The sequence below is a fragment of the Eptatretus burgeri genome, chromosome 17 (genome assembly GCF_056783735.1).
Source record: "Eptatretus burgeri isolate ZD-2024b chromosome 17, Ebu_testis_v1, whole genome shotgun sequence".
NCBI lineage: Eukaryota > Metazoa > Chordata > Myxini > Myxiniformes > Myxinidae > Eptatretus > Eptatretus burgeri.
In genome coordinates this window covers 24,487,145-24,510,343 of record NC_140977.1, presented here as the reverse complement: position 1 = coordinate 24,510,343, position 23,199 = coordinate 24,487,145, and the positions used below count along the sequence as shown (strand labels likewise).

General features: G+C 44.9%; 1 protein-coding gene across 7 annotated transcripts in view; it reads left to right on the top strand.

The window, feature by feature from the left end:
* The first annotated feature begins 5,962 nt into the window (after positions 1-5,962).
* Positions 5,963-23,199, top strand: part of SPO11 (SPO11 initiator of meiotic double strand breaks) — a 51,076-nt gene continuing 33,839 nt past the window's right edge. For 2 of the 7 annotated variants that reach the window (XM_085862364.1, XM_085862366.1), the window contains exons 1-6: positions 5,963-6,205; positions 14,457-14,570; positions 16,330-16,381; positions 20,076-20,226; positions 21,561-21,627; positions 22,375-22,483. In XM_085862364.1, the coding sequence (XP_085718490.1) occupies positions 6,060-6,205; positions 14,457-14,570; positions 16,330-16,381; positions 20,076-20,226; positions 21,561-21,627; positions 22,375-22,483 (639 nt within the window). In that variant the 5' untranslated portion in view covers positions 5,963-6,059. Of the gene's footprint in view, positions 6,206-6,648; positions 6,718-14,456; positions 14,571-16,329; positions 16,419-20,034; positions 20,227-21,560; positions 21,628-22,374; positions 22,484-23,199 lie in introns of those variants that run through there. The other 5 variants (XM_085862365.1, XM_085862367.1, XM_085862370.1 and 2 more) reach the window with 4 other exon arrangements.

The window sequence follows — 23,199 nt, the reverse complement described above, 5'->3', positions numbered from 1 at the left end:
CCACATGTTCTCAAGACCTAGTTCCTGTAAGGATGGCAGTACAGATATTGCTTTGACTAGTACGTCCATGTCATTAGCCTTAATGATAATGGACTTGCTACCATCTGTCGTTGCATCCCTGGCGTGTACAAATATTCGAGTGTCAGCTTCTTCATGACAACATGGAGACACAGCATCCAGTGACTTCCTTGTGTTGCTAATGGCATCTTCTCCTTTTGTGACAATGACTGTGCTTGTCGTCTGTGCTTCACACATCTTTTCCGCAAGGAAGTGAAACAGCTCAGTCTTGTTGCTGTCATCTCGAAGAAAGCTTCTCCAGTTACTTGGGGTCTTACTGGTTCCTGTCACTCTTCTTCTGATTCCTTGCCCCCTTTTCGACCTTGCCTCGGACTTCAGACTTGACTTCTTGTACACATCAAACACTACGTCCACCCTCTCGTACCTGGCACCATAGGATTCCACCTTTGGGATGATGTCTTCTTTAGCATAGTCATCAAATATCATTGAAGTGCGTGGAGAGAGGGCATTGATAAGTGCTGAGCCATCAATGATGACTGCATCTCCCCTTGGTTCTCTGTCTGGGATGTTCACTTGCACTTCAAGAATTTCAGCCAGCTGTGACTTCAATTTTTTTTGAAGTATTTTTTTTTCTTCAAATTTTTCAAAATTTGGATTTTCAAATGGCCAATCAGGCAGATTCGATCAGAAAGCCCTGCAGAACAGAAATTCTAAATTTGATGCTTGTATCATAATTTGCACGATTTTTCTACTATCTACTACACTTGGATTGGGTTTGTGGTCTGAGACGGATTTGTTTGGTCTGGTGTTGGTGTGAGGCACGCATGATGTCCCTCCGTCTCTCATAACCCTCGCCTGAGTCAAGGGTGTGATGAATTGAAGGACGTGACGCGTGATCACATGTCGCGTGGCTCGCACACGGGACAGATAAAACCGAGATTCCGTGCGGTCGGGGGGATTGTCCCTGGGGCATTGTCATTTACGGCGGTGGTTCACTTGGTGCTCGTTGAATGGTAAGAATTGAGAGTATACCGGACTCTGTGCTAATTGCTGATTTATTTTGCGGTGATCGACTGCACGTGTATACCTTGCTGCACATGTATTCCTTGCTGCACATGTATTCCCTGATGTGTCTGTAGAAGCGGCTTCAATCAAGTGAAATAAAGCCTACACTCCGAAGGTTTTTCCCTCGCATTCAATTCAATTTATTTCACTTGATCCCTTTGGCTCCCTCAACCGATGATGGACAAAATCTACAAGCCGGAGAGGTTCGATGCGGACCCCAACGCTACTGACTCGGAAATGAAGTGGTCGCATTGGTTCCGTTCCTTCTCACACTATCTGCCCATTATTGAAGAGGGAGCCGACAAATTGGCCGCCCTTGTAAACCATGTCTCGCCCAGTGTATTCGGGCTCTTCTCGGAGTGTGACACCTACGACGCAGCGATCGACGTGCTGCGGGCGCTCTACGTGAAGCGCAAGAACGAGGTATACATACGACATCTTCTCAACACACGCAGGCAAGCAGCCGGGGAGACAATCGATCAGTTCCTGCAAGCTCTGAGGCAGTTGGGCAAAGACTGCAGTTTCCGGGCCGTAACCGCCGATGAACACCGAGATGAAGCGACCAGAGAGGTGTTCATCCAAGGACTCAGGTCAGCCCCCATTCGGCAACGCTTACTGGAGAAAGCACAACCCACTCTTGAAATGGTAGCTGACCAGGCCCGAGCTCTGGATACGGCTCAGCAGCAATCTGAGTCATATGGGACACCGGTGTTGCTAATGAACGCTGCTACGGCGGAAACTCAAGGAACCCCCCGGGGCACCTCCGACACTGAGGATGGAGATAAACCCGAAGAATTGGATACCCAGACCTCGACAAACTCCTCAGCAACTACTTCGGTTGGTAAATGCTTCTTTTCTGGGTATAAAAGACACCCCCGCAACAAATTCCCCGCCAGGGATGCCACATGCATGAATTGTGACAAGAAAGGGCATTATGCCAGGGTATGCAAATCTACTCTTAGAAGAAATAAACCCACTTCTGCGGCTCTCTACTCACAAAAGAAAGTAACAGCAGCTTCACCGGGGAATCTATCCAAAGTTATCATCAACGTACGAATTAACGGGCATATGGCTGAGGCTCTGATTGATACCGGTAGCTCTGAAAGTTTCGTCAACAGCTCGCTAGCGAAGGGCAGGAAATGGAAGATCCACCCGACAGACAATACGGTATGCATGGCCTCCACATCACTACAGTCCCGCGTACGAGGGTACTGCAATGTTGAGTTGGACGTAAAAGGGTACACGCATCGGGATGTAAGGGTACTGGTGCTTCGTGATATATGCGCAGATGTAATTCTGGGTCATAATGTCCTCAAGCAGCACACGAGCGTCGAAATACCCTTTGGAGGAAACAAACCTAGTCTAATTCTAAATGCTCTGACCACTGCAGAGGTATCGTCCCCCCTGCTGTTTGCTAACTTGTCGCCGGACTGTAAACCGATAGCGATCAAATCGCGACGATATACCACTGCCGATATGAACTTCATCACTTCTGAGACCAAGCGATTACTGGAAGAAGGTATTATAGAACCGAGCGATTCGCCATGGCGCGCACAGGTGTTGGTGACCACCAACCAGAACCATAAGAAACGAATGGTTGTCGATTACTCTCAAACCGTCAATCGCTTCACCCAACTCGATGCCTACCCTTTGCCGCGCATAGACGAGATGGTCGAACGCGTGGCCAACTACAAAATATTCAGCACCATCGATTTGCGAAGCGCCTATCATCAAATTCCCATTCGAGAGGAAGACAAACCTTACACCGCGTTCCAGGCAGGTAGACGCCTCTATCAATTTAGGAGGATCCCGTTCGGTGTCACTAATGGAGTAGCTTGCTTCCAACGAGTTATGGACGACATCATCTCGGATGAAAACCTCAAAGACACTTTTGTTTACGTGGACAATGTCACGGTGTGCGGTAAGGATCGGGGGGAACATGATATGAATCTGGACAGATTCTTGAACATTGCTAGAAATATATAATCTGACTCTCAACTACGAGAAATGCGTATTCTCGGCAAGGTCAATTAATATTCTCGGCTACACAATAGCAAACGGCACAATTAAGCCCGATCCTGAACGATTGCGCCCACTTCGTGAGCTACCCCCACCTCATGACCTGCAGACAATGCGTCGGGTGATAGGAATGTTCGCTTACTACGTGAGATGGATCCCCCAATACTCTGAAAAAAACACATCCCTAGTGCATTGCAAAAACTTCCCACCAGATGTCGCTGTTGTAAAAGCTTTCCACAGCCTCAAAGATGATATAAGTAATTCCGTGGTATTATCGATCGACAGCTCGGTGCCGTTCGTGGTGGAAACGGACGCTTCCAATCACGCGATCGCCGCGACGCTCAATCAGTCCGGCCGACCCGTCGCGTTCTTCTCGAGAACTCTCTCTGGAAGCGAGCAGAGACACTCGGCAATAGAGAAGGAAGCGTACGCTATTGTCGAAGCCCTACGTAAATGGAGACACTATTTACTGGGCAATCACTTCACACTCGTCACGGACCAGCGATCCATTGCCTTCATGTTTGATGGGAAAAATAACGGGAAAATTAAGAACGAGAAAATAATGAGATGGTGGATTGATCTATCTTGTTACAGTTACGACATTGTTTATCGGCCCGGGAGGGAAAACCCTGCTGCAGACACCTTCTCTCGGGTCTACTGTTCGGCGACAATCAGTCGGGCTTTGCAAGACCTTCATGGGTCTCTGTGCCACCTGGGGGTAACCAGAATGGCACATTTCGTGCGCAGACAAAACCTTCCCTATTCTATTGAAGATATTAAACAAATGAATGCTTCCTGCCCTGTTTGTGCTGAACTAAAACCCAGATTCTATGGCGTCGCTCCCGGCAGATTGATCAAGGCCACTTCTCCCTTCGAGAGACTAAATATCGACTTCAAAGGGTCCCTGCCGACCGAGACAGACAACAGATACATATTCACTGTTGTTGATGAATACTCAAGGTTTCCATTCGCATTTCCATGCTCGGATATGACCTCGGGCACTGTCGTGAAATGTCTGTCTGACCTCTTTGCCATGTTTGGGAAACCTTCGTACATTCGTACATACATTCAGACAGAGGACCGGGTTTCATGTCGGCCGGGCTAAAACAGTTCCTATTTGAGCACGGCATAGCAACTAGTCGAACGACGGGTTACAACCCACAGGGTAATGGGCAGGTGGAACGGTATAATGGAGTCATTTGGAAAGCCGTAACCCTGGCGCTGAAATTGAGAGGACTGGGCCCCGAGCGGTGGGAGGTTATCCTACTCGACGCTCTGAATTCCATATGCTCTTTGCTCTGTACGTCCACCAATGCTACTCCTCACGAACGAATGTTTACTCACCAACGACGTTATGTTGACGGCCAAACGATGCCCAACTGGCTAACCTATCCCGGAACAGTGTTCATGAAGTGCCCGGTACGACAAAGCAAGTATGAACCAATGGTGGATGAGGTCGAACTCATCGATGCTAATCCAGAGTTGCTCATGTTAGACTTCCTAATGGCAGGGAGACCACTGTGTCGGTTCGCCATCTGGCTCCCACAGGTACTCCTCCTGCAGGTACTCCTCCATCTGGTACTCCTCCCTCTGACATTCCCTCCCCAGGTGTTTCCCCCCCAGGAACTCCACCCGGGAATGGTGGCGACGGAGCTGCCGCGTTCCACCCGAGAGCGATCGAGGAGTCATCCCCGGCACGAGTCGAGGCTCCCCAAGAGGATCGGAAGCCTCCCTCTGTGGTGTAGTGGGCCTGCGGGGGCAGGGCATGATGTGGGGAGCGTGGTGGAGGAGTGGTTTTAGAGTGGTCACGTGCTTGCACGGGATATAGGAGTGCGCGCTGCCTGAGGCGTGGTTGTAGTTGCTGTAGCCGTTGTGGCCTGCGGAGCCTGTAGGTCGTGTGGCTTGTAGAGTGCATCGAGTACGCAATAAAGTGGAGTTACGGGCAACGTACGCTCACGCTCTTGCTCGTGGCAATAAAGCAGGGTTGTGCTGTTCCCCCGCTCGTGTTCCCCCCCCCCCCCCCGAGAGGTCGACGGATAAAACCCCTCGCCGACTCGATCTGTAGAGGGGATTATCGGCATCCCTCGATGGCACCTTACCATGCTCCTATAACTCAAAATAATCCTCACTGCTTGGAATGTATGCTTCTGTAGTTTAAATAGTTCGCGCTGCTTGGAATGTATGCTCCTATAGCTTTGAAGTAATCATGGTGCGTTAGTTGAGCCTCTAGTTACATTTTAAAGACGGGGAGAATGTGATGAATTGAAGGACGTGACGCGTGATCACATGTCGCGCGGCTCACACACGGGACAGATAAAACCGAGATTCCACGCGGTCGGGGGGGGATTGTCCCTGGGGCATTGTCATTTACGGCGGTGGTTCACTTGGTGCTCGTTGAATGGTAAGAATTGAGAGTATACCGGACTCTGTGCTAATTGCTGATTTATTTTGCGGTGATCGACTGCACGTGTATTCCTTGCTGCACATGTATTCCCTGATGTGTCTGTAGAAACGGCTTCAATCAAGTGAAATAAAGCCTACACTCCGAAGGTTTTTCCCTCGCATTCATTTCAAAGGGTATTGCTTCTCGGCCCGTTTGCTTAAATCTGTTTATCTGTCTTTCCGCACAGAACATGAGTACGTCTATTAATTACGTACTATCAGAACGTGAGTACGTCGATTAATTACGTACTATCGGAACGTGAGTACGTCGATTAATTACGTAACTCCAGCAAACAAAACCAAAAGAAATTCAGCACTTTCAGGCAATGTATATTAAATCCACAAAATACCACAAAACGGTTTTCGTAAAAACAACAACAACAACATTAGCATAATAAATGTTACGTGGGCTCATTAATATTCATGAGGCCACAGTTCAATTCCAAACGTTCGTGAAATCACCTCAGCGGTAAAAAATAAAAATAAAAAAAAATCAAAGACTGTGAGAGCTGGCGATGGACGATTGTGAGAACAATACAGTTAAAAATGTGGAGAAAGAAAACGAAAGTGAAACAGCAGATAATATACACAAACAGAAACGGTCAATGATTCCACACAGCACGGCTCCGCCGGACATTGTCTGCACCAAGCAGCGGGCACGGTATGAGGACGTGTGAAACATTTCTTTAACTTGATCGTTTCCTCTCAGGTTTCTGTCATTTTCATCTTTGTATTTTCATTCTCTTATTCCTTCAGTACGTTCGCGCGGTTTATATTGATCAATGAATTTAATAATCCCTACTATTAAAAAAGGCGGGAAAGAGGGCTCGGCTCTGAAGCTTTGAATTTCATAAGGAATCGAATTTATTATTTGTTTTCTTATTTATTTAAAACGCCGTTAATAATATCGTCATTCACTTGCCTGATCATTATAAACACCTCAACCATCCACCTTGCCTTCCAATATGTGACATGACGTTAAATTTATATTTTACATTTTTTATGTAATCTCTTGTTAATCTTTTATTACTTGATAGTTGATCGTAATTAATTCCTTTGTTCCCAAAATTTTTTTTTTCTCCTGGTCACGTTTTTTTTGCTTTTTACAGCGCGTGCGCTGTATACAATTGCACCGAGTTTGAAATGTCCCCGGCGTCGTCTACCACGTCTCAGGTGGGTCCGGTGTCCCCCCCCCCCCCCACGTGCCTCAAGACAGCCAATGACGGCCGTCCGGTAGATGGCAGTGCGTAACCCAGATGGAAATGGCGACAATTGACGGAAATACCCGAGTATTTCAATGGAAATTTGTGAAACTAATGTGTTATATATATATGTGAAAAACATTTAATTTATTGCTTGACGGAAAAAAAAAACCGAAGAAACGCTCCCCTCATGTACGAACGAACGAAAGATGTTATTTCCTTCCACCATGGCATTTCGCGCCGAACGCAGAAAGCTAAGTTCTTCTTATGCCATCATTCTCTTTAATATTAGTCATAAACAAGTGTTTCATCATGCATTAGTTGTTGAAATTTACTTACAACAAGAACGAAAACATAATCTCCTCAGATTCAACAAGAACGAAAAAAAACCCCGAAAACATCACGTGCAGGATAAGACCAATCAGCTGAAGGAAACGATACTGTAACTGCACTGCTCCTGATTGGTCATAGGACACCACGTGTGTTGTGTGGGCGGTGTTATGCACGAGGATTCCAGGCTAAGTTCTTCTTATGCCATCATTCTCTTTAATATTAGCCATAAACAAGTGTTTCGTCATGCATTAGTAGTTGAAATTTACTTACAATCATTCTTTTGCGGCCTTCTGCCACGCTGTATTGAACGATTTCATTCCTTCTGTTATATATAAAGGTGCTTATCACAATAATAACAAGATTTTTACATTTCAAATATTAAGTTCGCTTTTTAATTGTTTTTCAACTGAAAAAGCATAAATTGCATATTTTAAAATTAGTGTACTCATTTGATTCACCACACGCGCTGTATTGAAGGATTTCACTTGTTTTTTTTTGCTGTTGCGGTGATAAAATGTGGTAAATGGTTGAACTATAAAGGGAATTTGAATTCACAGGAAACATCCACTCCCTGAGGGAGGACTGGCAAGCCGTCTTACCCCCTCCTCCCAGGGGAGGGTGGTTTGTGTGCCCAGTGCCAGAGAATACAGTACAGTACTAGAGTTTGGTGAGCTTAACATGTTATATTGTTGTGGGCCGGGGTTCGGTGGCGATAAACGACCACTATGGGGAGCAGTAGGGTCGTCTCCACCGAACAACCCAGAATTTAGGTCGTGACTCTCGGATAAGTCCGAAAGGTCACAGGTCACTTAAAGGACTGTGGTCGCCAATATTTTGACTGCGTGGGGTAGGGTTAATTGCCTAATTTCAATATACCTAAGTACCCACGTTATCTAACTTCTGGGGAAAACCACACCCTCGATGGACCTCGGTCCGGTGTAACCGAGCGGAATTACCAAAGTCCGTCGGACCCAATGACAACTTACCGGCCCAAACGGCCTCACTATTTCTCAAGCCCGCACCGTGCTGGCTCAATGGGAGAAAACACGGGCAACGAACTGGAACATTTAACGAGAGGGTTTATTTATAAGGGAGGGAGACACAGAGCAGACTTGATCACGAAATAAATGCAATGTACAATGAAAAGAAAGCACTTATGCAATTCTACTTAACAGACTGGCGCCACACACACACACACACACGCACACACACACACACACACACACACACACACACACACACACACACACACACACACACACACACACACACACACACACACACACACACACACACACACACACACACACACACACACACACACACACGAAATGGACCCCATGGGTCTTTATTCGGCCCCTCAGCCCAGGAGGAAAGGTGAGCTGGGGCTAGAGGAACAGAGCCTGGCCTGGTACCTTTCCCGCCTTGTGCGGTCACACCGGACTCCAACCCACCACGGCGGGACTTGAACCCACGTCCTGAAATCCACGGGCCCACGACCCTAGCTGCTCGGCCACCACCACCACGAGGAGCCACCGCAAATGACCGTAGACCACAACCGAGACCAAGCCACCACGACAGACCAAAAGCAATAGGCCACGATGACTGCAGTACTCTGGTCCTGACAACCACTCTACTGTTTCTCTTTGGAGGAGGCGAACACTTCATCTGGCTAGGGCGAAGCCGGCCCTGAGGAGATGACCCTCCTGATTAGGCGGGGCGTCTCGGGGGGTGTGTCGGGGCGTCTCAGAGGCCCGCCCCCTGAAGAGGCTCTGTAGTAGCTTTCGGCACTCTGGCATCCCATTGGCCGGAGCACCTCAGCCCTGCTCGGCCTTCGCCCATTGGCTAGAGGAAACGCTCCATGCCCTTCCTCGGAGCAGAGCCTCGATCTGAGGCGTTGGAGGCTCTGCCCATGCCTTCAGCCAAAAACACGTGGGCAATGGAGTCGGTGGTTTGAAGAAGTGAAGGGGATTTGTTGTAAAAAAACTAACTATAAAGAAACTTCGCAGCGCACGCATGTAATTCCCATTAGACATAGGGGATGGGACCCTAACTATAACACATACTTATCAAAATAACTGAAATGTGGGGGCTGCTGACTGTCTGTGTGCAAAAGGCTTCCAAATCCGTAACAATATTACCCAACTGTTCACGTGCATGTAGCGTTAATTACGTACAACTGGAACGTACCTTTGAGACCTTTTGATCCACGAGACCTTTACAGACCTTTTGCTTTCGACCCTTTAAACTCTCAGACCCCTTAAACCCTCTGGACCTTTACAAACCTTTGATTTTAGACCCTTCAGACATTCCGACTGTTTCGACCGTGATAGACTTTTGACGTTAAACCCTCAGACCCTTTAAACAAACCCCTTTGGACTTTTAGACCCTTATTAAAGACATTTTAGGACCATTTTTAGACCTTCACAGACCTTTGACTTTGAACCGTCAGACGCTAGACATTTGAGACCCCTGAGAGTCCTTAAACCTTTAGAGCTTTAACTTTAGACCCTGAAGACCCCTTTAACCACTCGAGACCCTTAAGATCCCATTAGACCCTCAAGACCCTTTTTTGACAATGGCAAAAAAACACACACACACGTCTTTCTTGGCATGTATATATAGTTGGATTCGTATCCTGCCTGTCATCACTATCATCATCCAGAAGCAGAAGGTAGTCCTGTTAAATATTACAATTTGGCCGTTTTGATGGGAGTGGATCAAATCCAGAAGGAAATCTAGTCACTGAGGTCGCCAGTCACCACAACTGAAAGTCAAACTTCTTAAATCTCAAACGTGAGCTTCTCAAACGTTCACACAATTGTGACATTGAATGAAAGATCAATGAGTTACAGAAAGTTAGATGTAATGAAGAGAAATTGAGAGGACAAAAACTTAAATTTTGGGATAAGTGAACTTAGTGAACAACCAACTGGTTTGGGACAGTTTTAATCTGACGATTACAAAGTGTTGTTTTCTGGTAAAATAAATGCAGTGGCAGTGATTTCCAATTATAAGATGGCAGGGTCAGTACTAGGACACAATCCATTCAATGATATGTTAGTATCAGCATGGTTGAAAAGAATCCAGTGAACACCAACATCATTCAGATATGTGCTCCAACTTCAGCAGCAGATGAAGATGTGGAGGAATTTTATGAAAAGTTGCAGGAACTGGTAGAACAGGTGCCAAAAGGAGATGTTTTAATTATTATTAGTGCTGTATGCATGGCAGACTGGAATGCAAAAAAATTGGAGAAGCAGGAGCACCAGGGATTTCAGGAAAGCACAGACTTGGAATCCCAAATGAACCAGGGGAGCGAATGTTGGAGTTCTGTGTGGAGAATGATCTCATAATAGCAAACACATGGATCAAACAACCCAAGAGAAGAGTGTACACATGGACTTCACCTGGACTCTGCTGATGTGCAATATAGAAATCACATTGACTGCATTCTAATCAACAGAAGATTGAGACGTGCTGTGCAATTTGTCAATATTCAGCAAGCCACAGATTGTGGGACAGGTTATGAACTCCTTGTGGGAAAACTACAAATCAAATTGAGAAAGGTGAAAACAAAACAAAAAACTATGACCTTCATAACACATCGAAACAATATGCAATACAGGTTTAAAAAAAACAACCAAAAACCTAGATCAACAATCAATAGAGTGCATACCTCCGCCAGGCTGAACAGTTTCATTTTGTATCCCACTGATAGGTCGGATCTGAATCCGGACCTGAACCAAAATCAAATCAAATTGTTCTTATCACCTAACCAACTCATCCACCTCTGTTTTGTCATAACTCATCCACAACGTTTTGAAATATCATGCTATAAATGGTTTTGGCCCTATCTTTCAATGTTGAGGAATCGCTTAAAAATTCTAGTAGCAGGGTCCAAATCCGGAACATCACCATAATCTAATCAATTCGTCCTTATCACGCAGCCAACATGTCAAATTTTGTCTGAATTTGTGCTCAACTTTTTGAGAAATCCTGTTCACAGACAAACAAAAACAAACAGACAAACAGACAGGTGTGAAAATATAACCTCTATCCACCCTCGGTGGTGGAGGTTGAAAAAAAAAGTTTTGCAGAGCTGAATTGGTTGCCAGAATGCCAGATTAACTGTGGTAAGAGGTTGAAGACATTGTAAAAGAAGCGGCCAAAAACAACATCCCAAAAGCAAGCAGAAAGAAGAAGGCTAAATGGCTGTCAGAAGAGGGAATAAATATTGCAGACAGAAGAAGAGAGATGAAAAAACAAAGGCACATTAAGAGAGGGCATGAAGAGATCTTTTTTTAATGATCAGAGATATCACAGGAAAGTTTAGTTCTAGGATTGCGATCCTTAAGAGTAGAACAGGAGAAGATCTGACAGTAGAAACACAGGTGGAATAAAGATGGAAGGATTATCCTGTATCTCTATACAAACGAGATATCACTACGATGGCAACCTTTGAAGAAAGAGAATATGAGCAAGAACCAATAGTGAGAGAATGTGAGGTACGTACAGTCCTGAAAGAGCTGGCACATGGAAAAGCATCAGGTAGGGATAGAATTTCAATAGAACTCGTTATGCTAGTTGGGGAAGAGGCCATCAAAATTTTAACAGCTATCTGTACACAGATCTGGAACAAGATTGTATGGCCTAAAAGGTGGAAGAAATTAGAGCACCGTGTATATTCGAAGCATTGATGCAAAAACAGACACTGTCATACTTTGTATATATTGTTACGGATCTGGAATTCAAATTTCACCATGAGGGTAAACATTTGATTTCCTCCGAACACCCAGTCATGAGGCCACCGAGCATGGATAACTCCTCGCGCCAGTGGGTGCTAATCAACCATGAGCACCAATTGGTACTGCCAATCCTGGCAGAGTTCGCACTGCTTCGCGTGTTACCGTTTCTGGTGGTTTGGCAGCATTAAGGGGGAGTTTCGTACCCTCGATGCATACTTGCATTAACTTACCTGATTAGGTGCAGCCGAATGGAGCTGCCAAGTACGCACCGGCTATTGAACCAATCGGTGGGGTAAAACTTCCCAGCTAAGAGTACATGTGGACTATGCTTGACCAATGGAGGAAAAGACAGGACAAACGAGGTACATTTATAATGATGTAAATTTTTTTATAAAGCGAGGGCAAGGAAAGGCATGTGGAACAAGAAGGAAAGGTTTCAATGCAAAAGCAATATGTACAGCAGGGGAAAGCAAGGATTGATGAGGTGCAGCAAAATAAATGCAAGTGTTTACAAAACAGACACAGGGCACAGCTGTTCCGATCTAATACTTACACAGGCTTATCTCATACTAACACAATAGCTGTTATCAGAAACATACCAGAAGGAAAGTTAGAGAGCAAGAGAGATGAGAAAATAATTAGGTATTTGCAACCTCTCTGTTACTTTGTGCGGTCGATAGACCCATGCTTCCAAGTCGCTTAGGAGGGAGGGGGGAGAAGGGAGAAAAACTGAGGGTATTTAAGGTGTGTGGTCGGAGGAGGTGTGATGAGGTGTGCGGTGACTGGCAGATGAAGTGCAAAGAGGAGGATGTAAAGATGTGGATCAGGGGGTTTTGGAAACAAAGAAAATGACATGTGAGAGGATAGACTATCGTGAGTGTAAAGAGGTCAGTACGTGTAAATGCTAATGGGCCAAGGCAGCGCTCGGTCTGGTGTCTCCTGCTCGCAGGTGGACTCCGTTCCGTTCCCTCCATCAAGCTCCGCTTGTTCTGTCAGCTCTGCGACTCCAAGAACAAGAAGAGTGAAAAATAAGAGAACGCCAGAGAACCAAGAGCTCTTTTATAATCCCCCAGTGGGGCTGGCACTTGAAAGCAGAACAGGAGGAGCAATGAGTGTTAACCTGCACCCTTATTGGTGTACGGACCATTACCCTGGCGCTAGCTCAGGCAAGGATTTGGCACTGGAAATGGCTTCAGTCGCTCTCTCTCCACCTGGGCACGCAACGGAGCTCCGAGAACAACATGACACCGGGGTATGTGGTGGCACTCTGACCACAAGCATGTGTCGGACACTCAATGAGGACCGCAGTTGAGCGGAACGTGAGGGCTATCCCCACGATGTTAAACTGCACCTAGCGCACACTTGTGTTCTGAGATGGATACCAGGACGTCCAGACTCAAGTATCTCTGATAATTCAGGGCACTCCCTTGCTCCCTGTTGGTCCTGAAAGACAGTGTCGGCATCGATGGTGATGGTGGTCAAGCGTTGGGAGTGGTAATGCAGCGGTGAGCGTAGTGGTGAGCTCCCAGTGTGGAAATTAATGGCTGTTGAGGCGTCATGGTTGTGGCGGTTAGTGGCGACGGTAAGCGAGTGGAGGTTGTTGTGGGAATTGATGTGGGGATTTTTATAATGGCGTTCTGGTAGTTGTAGAAATGCTGCAACATTGGGATTCGAGTACGGCGAAGATCTGAGGTGATGTGCCATTGGAGAATGGCACGAGGTTTGAATGTGAAAGGGCATGTATATGCAAATGAGCTGCTTCTGTTGCTCAGGTCTTGAACTACTATAATTTTTCTTGAACCTTTCTATCCTCTTCATTCACACCAGGAGCCCTAAATCTTTAAAAGTCTTAAAACACCCTTTAAGTATTTGATTGTTCTTACCATCTTTAATCTCTATCCACACAGAATCCTCTCCATTAATTCACTAGGTTATGTCACATTTTGTCCTCCGCCCCTTTCACAAGGTCAGAGATGGGGGACATTAAAATGACCTCCATCAAACCTTCCGATCATCTGTACACATACTTTTGTGTGCGCAATGTTTCAAAAACCGTTGAACATTTAGCTTGCGTATTGCAGATATCTAGTCCTCGTGACATTATCTCAACCTAATTAGATAACGGCGGTGATAGGCTGAATTATGTTGCCATGGCAACCATCTTGGTAACCTGACTTGTGTATGCAATATTTCCAAAAAACGTTCTCTATTCCTCATAACTCCCAAAAGGTGGGGGGGGGGGTAGAGTATCAGCTCCTTGTTTCTCTTGATACAATACAGTACCTACTGTCTCTTACTCCAATTGGTATACTTGCCATGGTTCATCCGACTAATAATTTGCACCACCACATCCAGGAGTGCAAGGTGGTATGCAGGGACCCCAGGCAATTGTGGACAGCAAATAATCCATTGCACTGGGAACTAAAGTGGTTTGTGCTTTGAGGAGTTGAGCAGTTCCAATGAAGGAATTGGCTCGGCAAACTTCACCGAGTCTATGCCTGACGTTGGAGGGAAGCTTGTCCTGAAAATGTTTTTAAATGTTGGGTCACAGGCCCTTATGGTAGCTGTATGCATTTAGTTTGAAGCAAAACTATTGCAACTCACAAAATACTGTTCACTTTGTACCCAGAGAGGAAGTCATCAAAGCCATTGAGGAGGTTGTGCAACATTTTCTGGATGACCTCAGCCAAGGGCAATGTCCAACACTCGTCTGCAATGCACGCCATAGATGGGACAGTGTCAGGTGATTTGTCACAACACTCCTCAACAAATATACCATATAAACCCTTGTTTGTCTGTTTTTCTCCAATGAAGGGCAAGGCCCAAAATATCATCATTTTATAATATTTTATGGCATATAACTTTAACTGTTTTATTCCACTGTGAACATCGTCAGATTTATAACAAGTGTGGTGCCCTATTTAAGTGCTTCATATCAAGAATAGGATGGCTCTTTCAATGATAGACTCGCCATATTGAGCTGCTTTTATTTTCGTTTGATTCGTGATGGGATGAATCTTAACCACAAACTGTAATTCTGATGTGAGAAGGACTTCATCTCAAAGCAGATCAGTCATACTTTGGATAGGTATGTAAGGCCAGATGTCCCAGGTGCATCAATACGTTGTGAAAGTTGAAGAAACCACGTTGAATCACTGCATCATGCACACTCTCCCATGCTCCTTTATATTCAATCACCATATCAAACACACTCTCCCATGCTCCTTTATATTCAATCACCACATCAAGCACACTCTCCCATGCTCCTTTCCATTCAATCACCACATCAACCACACTCTCCCATGCTCCTTTCCATTCAATCACCACATCAAGCACACTCTCCCATGCTCCTTTCCATTCAATCACCACATCAACCACACTCTCCCATGCTCCTTTATATTCAATCACCACATCAACCACACTCTCCCATGATCCTTTCCATTCAATTACCACATCAACCACACTCTCCCATGCTCCTTTCCATTCAATCACCACATCAACCACACTCTCCCATGCTCCTTTATATTCAATCACCACATCAAGCACACTCTGCCATGCTCCTTTATATTCAATCACCACATCAAGCACACTCTCCCATGCTCCTTTATGTTCAATCACCACATCAACCACACTCTCCCATGCTCCTTTATATTCAATCACCACATCAAGCACACTCTCCCATGCTCCTTTATATTCAATCACCACATCAAGCACACTCTCATATGCTCCTTTCTATTCAATCACCACATCAACCACACTCTCCCATGCTCCTTTATATTCAATCACCACATCAAACACACTCTCCCATGCTCCTTTATATTCAATCACCACATCAAACACACTCTCCCATGCTCCTTTCCATTCAATCACCACATCAACCACACTCTCCCATGCTCCTTTATATTCAATCACCACATCAAACACACTCTCCCATGCTCTTTCCCTTTCTTCTCCACTTCTCCCAAACTCTCACATGATCCTTTATCCTCATCCCCCACATCACCAAAGTTCCGAAATGTCTCTTCTCCCAACCAAACTATTTCCTCTTCCTCTTAATTGTACTTTTCTCCATGTATTCATTTTTTCCACCTTTATTAACCCCTCCCGCTCCCCACTGACATATAAATTGATAACTGATCATATTTTCTAAATAGCTAACCGCTTTATTACACTATGAATATATTGTGTCAAAACAAATTAATTAATGCCATGTTGGAAGAATTTCCTGAGAAGAATTGTTGGAGATTATTGGGAGTGGGTAAGGAGTAGAAGGTGGTGATGCTCTGAGGGGTGCAGCTTGATACTGTTTGGAATAAAATTGTTTTTAGCAGTTGAAGACTATTGGTTTTATCATTGTTCATTCTATTTTATCATTCATTCCCTCAACGAAAATGCTATTCAAAATTATTATTGCTGCATGTGTTTCTCAAATTCAAGGTGAAACACATATAACTTTTAAGTAGGCTAATGGTCACAGAAATATCTCCACAATGTCATGACAGGTTTGAAGAGAATGTTGGGATTCAGATGTTGGCAGAAAGTTCAGTTTGTGAGGTGAGGTTTAACTCCAGAACTTCCATAATTAAACTGGGTAAGCCTTCTGATTGGAATGTCGCAAACATCTTGCATGCTATCCACTTTCCTTCCTTTGTTTTCAAGTGCTGTATTTTTTTGAATTTGTTTGTTTTTGCATACAGTGTCATGGCTAATGGAGGAGCTAGAACACAGAATAGATCAGGGCGTAACAGAAGGAAAAGAACAGCAGAAAGAGAGGGGGGGTGGATACTCACCAACTGTAGGGTTGAGGGACAAAAGAGAGGGAGGCTTGGAATGGGGAAGAATCTATATAATGGAGGGAAAGTACATTGTATGTATGACTTGTGTATGTTTCATTTACTCTCCTCTAAGAAGATTTGATTGAGGAAGCTGAAACTTTCAGGGATTAATGAGGGTACCCTGAAGTTGTGCTTTGAACGTTTTATTTGATTCCATCAGGTTTTGAAAAAAGACCTTTTCTTTTCCAGATGTTGATGTCTTTGCATTTCCTTCCTTTGGAAGGGATGGAGGGTGGGTGCAATTGGAATTATCCGAGCGATATAACCACAATGTATTAATATATAATGCACATAAGCAGTACACATGTTCTTGCTTCATATACTTTTTGGGAACAATCGAGGCAGCGATCTGTTGCCTATACACTGCCCAAATAAAGAGATGTATCAGAAGTACCTGTTCCACACTTGGTACAAGATCACCTGTAGGGAGGGGTAGAGGGGGTTCTCTGCGAGTGAGAGCAATTATAGGACACAGGGGGTGAACAAGATGGATACAGCTGTGAACAGAAGTGGAAGGGGAAACTGGAAACCTGGAAAGAGGTGAACTTGGGGAGGGTTAATAGGGGTAGAAAAGATCATTGTGGATAGGGGATGACCTGAGATGGTGGTGAACAGCAGTCTTGAAACCCGAGAGGGAATCATCCATATATTAAAGTAGCCGGATTTCTCCGTTCGTTCCTCTGTCTGTCAAGCTCTTTGTGCTGGGACATCATTACCGCGTTACATCTAGCACTAGGCCAGGCTTTTGTGGCCATGGTATTCATTAATCAATGAGATGCAGTCTATTATTTTAGAAACCACTTCGGATAACTGTACTGCGAACAAGCCATCACTAATGAGCCAACATTTCTTAATTGTTGTGGTACAATAATTATTTTAGTAATACTTTACTATATTCCCTTTGTCGTGACTGCAAAGTTGATCAAGATTACTGGCGCGACTACAGACGACAGCTAAGTCACTTACTTAAAATCTGCGTAATAATTGAGTTGTTATTGTTGTTTTATTTCAGTAAGAAATACATATATGATTTATCTGCTCATTATACAAACCCCAAAAATGCCAAAATCTAACAGAAAGACAATTGTTTTTTTTGTATAGAAGATCAAGGCTCATTGAAGTGCGAGAGCACTGAATGGATCAGGATGCGACAGAACAAAAAGAACAGCAGAGAAAGAGAGAGGGGGAAACACCAACAGCAGGGTTGAAAGTCAAAGTAGATGGAGACGTGGACAAATAAGGGAAATGGGGAAAAAGAGGGGTTGGGAAGAATGCACGAGGTGGACAAGATGAATACAGAAGGAAACTCTCAAGAAAGAAAAACTGGAAATTTGGAAGGAGCTGAGCTTGGAGGTGTGGAGGTTAACAGGGGTAGAAAATATAGTTTTGCATGGGGGATGATTTGAGATGGTGGTGAACAGCTGTCTTGAAAACCTGGAGGGGAGAAGGAGATTGAAGGGAATGTGGAAGTTGGTTCCACAGGTGGGGAAAAGAGGAACAAATGAGCGGAGGTGAGCAATGATCCTGGATAAAGGTAGTTTCACCAGAAGGGGGTTGATGGTGAACCGTGTGAGCCCTGCAGAAACCTGGGGGTGTGGGGGGGGAGGAACAAAGCACTGAAAGAGAAGAGTGTGCAAGACCAAAAAGGAGGCAGTAGAAGACAGAGAGACCACGACCTGTCTGTGATGGCAAAATGGATTAAAAAAAAAAAAATGATCAGCTTTAACGTGGGAGATTCCAATGATCTTGAAGGCCTTGGTTTTCCACGGCATCAAGCTGAGCATAAGCCAGTCCAGTGAGGGAGAGCAGAGGAGCCAGCCCAGAAGGGAGAGCAGAGGAGCCAGCCCAGAGAGGGAGAGTAAAGGAGCCTGCCCAGATATGGAGAGCAGAGGAGCCAGCCCACAGAGGGAGAGCAGAGGAGCCAGCCCAGAGAAGGAGAGCAGAGGAACCAGCCCAGAGAGGGAGAGCAGAGGAGCCAGCCCAGAGCAGAGGAGCCAGCCCAGAGCTGGAAAACAGAGGAACCAGCCCAGAGAGGGAGAGCAGAGGAGCCAGCCCAGAGAAGGAGAGCAGGGGAACCAGCCCAGAGAAGGAGAGCAGGGGAACCAGCCCAGAGCTGGAGAGCAGAGGAGCCAGCCCAGAGCTGGAGAGCAGAGGAGCCAGCCCAGAGCTGGAGAGCAGAGGAGCCAGCCCAGAGCTGGAGAGCAGAGGAGCCAGCCCAGAGCTGGAGAGCAGAGGAGCCAGCTCAGAGAAGGAGTGCAGGGGAACCAGCCCAGAGAAGGAGAGAGAGCAGAGGAGCCAGCCCACAGAGGGAGAGCAGAGGATCCACCCCAGAGAAGGAGAGCAGAGGAGCCAGCCCAGAGAGGGAGAGCAGAGGAGCCAGCTCAGAGCAGAGGAGCCAGCCCAGAGAAGGAGAGCAGGGGAACCAGCCCAGAGAAGGAGGGCAGGGGAACCAGCCCAGAGCTGGAGAGCAGAGGAGCCAGCCCAGAGCTGGAGAGCAGAGGAGCCAGCCCAGAGCTGGAGAGCAGAGGAGCCAGCCCAGAGCTGGAGAGCAGAGGAGCCAGCCCAGAGCTGGAGAGCAGAGGAGCCAGCCCAGAGCTGGAGAGCAGAGGAGCCAGCTCAGAGAAGGAGTGCAGGGGAACCAGCCAGAGAAGGAGAGAGAGCAGAGGAGCCAGCCCAGAGAGGGAGAGCAGGGGAGCCAGCCTAGAGAGGGAGAGCAGTACTCCATCAAACTCTGGATAATGGCCTTGTAGCTGTATCGGAGTTCATGTGTGCCAAGGAAGGACTTTGTACAACAGAGGATGGCCATTCGACGACTGGCTTTGGAGGCCAACCTTGAAATGTGATGTTCCAATGAAAATTGTGGCTGATCGTGAGACCCAGGAGTTTGAATGACTGAACTGCCTCAAGAGGATCATTAAGAAAGTAGATGGGAGGGTTTGCCAGATGGTCCTTTCAGAGAGAGATGGTGAGAGTGTGAGATTTGTCAAGATTGAAAGACATATTCCAAGGGTTTGACCACCTTGTGATTCTATCAATGTCTGCAGAGAATGAAAAGGCTGCTGTCTCAGGTCATGATTAAAGAAGGATTTAATCACCATGGGTTGCCTTTTCACATTGAATCAAGCAATCAATTATACAAACTTGGCAGAGAGCTTCGATGCTGCCGAAGCTCTTCCTGAGCAAAGGTTATGGTGGGTGGTTTGCCATTCTTCTCCCAAATGTTATTCAGGGCAAGGATATTTGTGATTTGTTCATGGAGCTGGTGAGAACTCGCATATTCTTCATGAAAAAGATTCTTCATGGGACCTTTAAGTTCCACCAACAATCAGTGCTCCCAGACAGGTCATCTGGTGTAATGTCATCTGACCGCAGGCACACGTATTAATACTTCGCCCTGTATGTGAGACACCAAGGTGATCGTTTATGGCCGGAACGAGATTTGGACCAAGGCTCGAAAGCTCAGAAGTGATTCTCCGTGGTGTCTTCCGGGAAGAGGAGGCACGTTATTGCTGGCATTGTTACCTTATTGCTGGAACATATTACAAATTCCTGCATGGACTGCAGGTATTTTTTTTGAGGTTTCTTGACACCGGGTTACCCTACTTGCTACCTACCTGCAGAGTGTGCATGGCTGCTGTCCGGGCAGCAGCTCCTACACCATAAACAAATTAATCTGGTGGTTCGCATGTTTCATGGGAACAACGATATTCCACGAAGGGCAACCCTTACCTGCTCACCTCAAATTCTCTCGTATTGCATATATATTATTAGTTTATAGCTTTGAAACGATTTTCCTTTCTCACTTCTTTCAGCACCTTCCTCTACCATCTTTCATACATTTCACAGAAATTCCATTGCACATTATATTAAAAATTTTCGGATTTTGCCAACCTTACTGACAAAGCTTTCTCGAAAAGTACTTCAAAAAGGTGGGATGTCACATCCCATCTGTTGCACTCTCCGACTTCATCAGATTTGCCAAACAAGGCCTTCGGGCCTTTATCGATCTAAAAATACAGCCGAGACATCTTTTGCCTCAGCTGTATGTTCCTCAACTCCATAAGAAATAACCTCAGCAGTTTCTGAAAACACTTTGGTGAGAGAAATTTGTTCGACCAGCCAAACTTTTACACACGCCAGTCGAAGAGTCATTAGCAGCATGGTTGCTAAAGACAGATGAGCCAAATTAAAATAGTCACATTACCATCGGCCTGTGATTGTGATGATTTTTTTTCACCTTTGTGTTTCATACACGTAGTTTCCATTTTGGAGTTTCTGTTTTATTACCTCCACCACCAAAGGTGAAGGAGGTTATGTTTTCACCCCCTTTCTGTCTGGTTGTTTGTTTGTGTGCAGGATAACTCAAAAAGTTATGGACGGATTCAGACGAAACTTAGTGAACAGGTTGGGTGTGTGACCAGGACGAATTGATTCAATTTGGGTGAATATCCGGATCCTGCAAAAATAAAATTAATTTTCCATTGATTCTTCATGATTGAGAGATAGGACCAAAACAATATATAGCATGATTTCTCAGAACGTTGTGGACGGATTTGAACGAAACTTGATGGACACATTGGGTGTGTGACAAGACCAAGCCAATTCGATTTTGCTAAAGGTCCGCATGCAGATCCAGCCTATCGGTGGGAGAAAACGTAAACTGTTCAGCCTGGCGGAGGTACGCGCTCTTCCGAGTGCCCCCATTCTTGTTGGTCTGTGTGTCAGTGTGCGAGTCTGCACGCATATCAAATTTAAAATAGATCGTTCCTTCTCAGATGTACTGTAATCTATTTACCCGAGCGAGTAGCAAGGCTCTGCATTGTTTAATCCTATCTTGTTGACAATGTTTCTGTATTGATCTTTTTTTAATTGTCCCTGTGTGCTGCATTTCCTTGAAGCACAATATATGAAGATTTTCCAAATGATATACCATCTCGTGCAAACTGATTCATTCTCAACCAAACGGTATGTTTTGAAGATCAAAGCCCAAGTTTTATCACCCATTTGGGTTTTTAATATACAGTTGAATAGACTGTGTAGCTTTTGTACTGCTATTAGTTTCCTTGAATTCCGTTATCATTATTATTATTATTATTTTTTAATTATTATTCACAAATTTGTTTATTGTCAGTAGGAAACAGGTAATCAGGATAAAAATGCAGGAGATTCAAAGAAATATATTTTTGGTGCTAACTTGCTGACGATGATTTTTAAAAAGTTCAGAATGAATTCAACATCTCATGCAATTGAATGATTGGATTCACTGGATTATGGCTTGGCCTATTTCACACTCACAAAACTAAATTTAGGCTTCTCATGAGGTTCAATTCCTTTACGATCTTGGGATTGATTATCAGTTTTGATTGTATTCCTAAAATAATCTACAATTCAGCTGAATGAATTATATTCGACAACTTTAACCTAACTTGAACATACGACTCTTTTAATGGAAAATTATCACGAAGAAAAAACCAAAAAACGACAGGATAACTGAATTGGTAGTGGACACGCTACTATTTGAGTTGTTTAATTTGGATTCCATCAGGCCAAATCCCTTGCTTGCAGTTAGTTGGATAATTCGAACAAGTATCAGTAATTCTTGTCAGTTGGGACAACATACATTCTTAATATGTGAGTAAAGAATGCTGAAAATAAAATGCAAAACAACAATAGAATGTGTGCAACTTGCTTAAAACGGTCCTTGTTTTACAGAGACATTTATTACAATGACCCAAAGCTGTTTGGGAAGCAGACTGTTGTAGACCAAGTTATTGACAACATCTCTTGTATGCTGCAAGTACCAAGATCTTGTTTGCATGTGGTAAGACACAACGGTTACCTCGCAAATTGTGTACACACATCATTTCTTTCCTGTTGTTTTTCTGCTGTCTTCAGTTATGTGATCCCATCGAAAGAGTACAAAGTTCAGCTTGCAGCATGGTTGGGTCCATTAAGCCATAAACCATAGTGAGAAACTTCACTTTGTTCTGTGTGTAAGGGTCAAACTCGTATCTGAGAGATTTGCAAACTCGCCGCCTGTGAGTGTTCAAGTGGTGAGCCGAGTGGTGTCATTAGGTGGCCCCCAACGCTTGCCCCCATTTTTGTCCTTGCTTGCAATATGCCGTAACCCCGTTAGTCAATCAGTACTAAGCACCTTCCATAACAGCCAATCACCACTATGAGGAGGGGTTGAACATACGATTGGGTGTACACGGATACAGAATATGACAAGGACAGATGCTGAAAAGCACAGTGTCTGATTCAAGAAACCAAAATATCTGCAATGAGGTTTTTTATCCTCAAAGCTGTCCCGAAGGTAACTAGACAGTCATCGATAAAACAAACCAAACTAACCAAACAGTCGGCCAGTGATAAGGTAGAATACACTGATACCATTTGATTATTTCATTTTCAAAGTAAACATGTTACATCATTCACAACCTAAAGAAAACAAAGTAAAGAAAGAAAATAAATAATGTAAATAGAGCAAAAAGACAATTATATTCGTGAAGCGCCTACAAGTGTGTAGTAACTTTT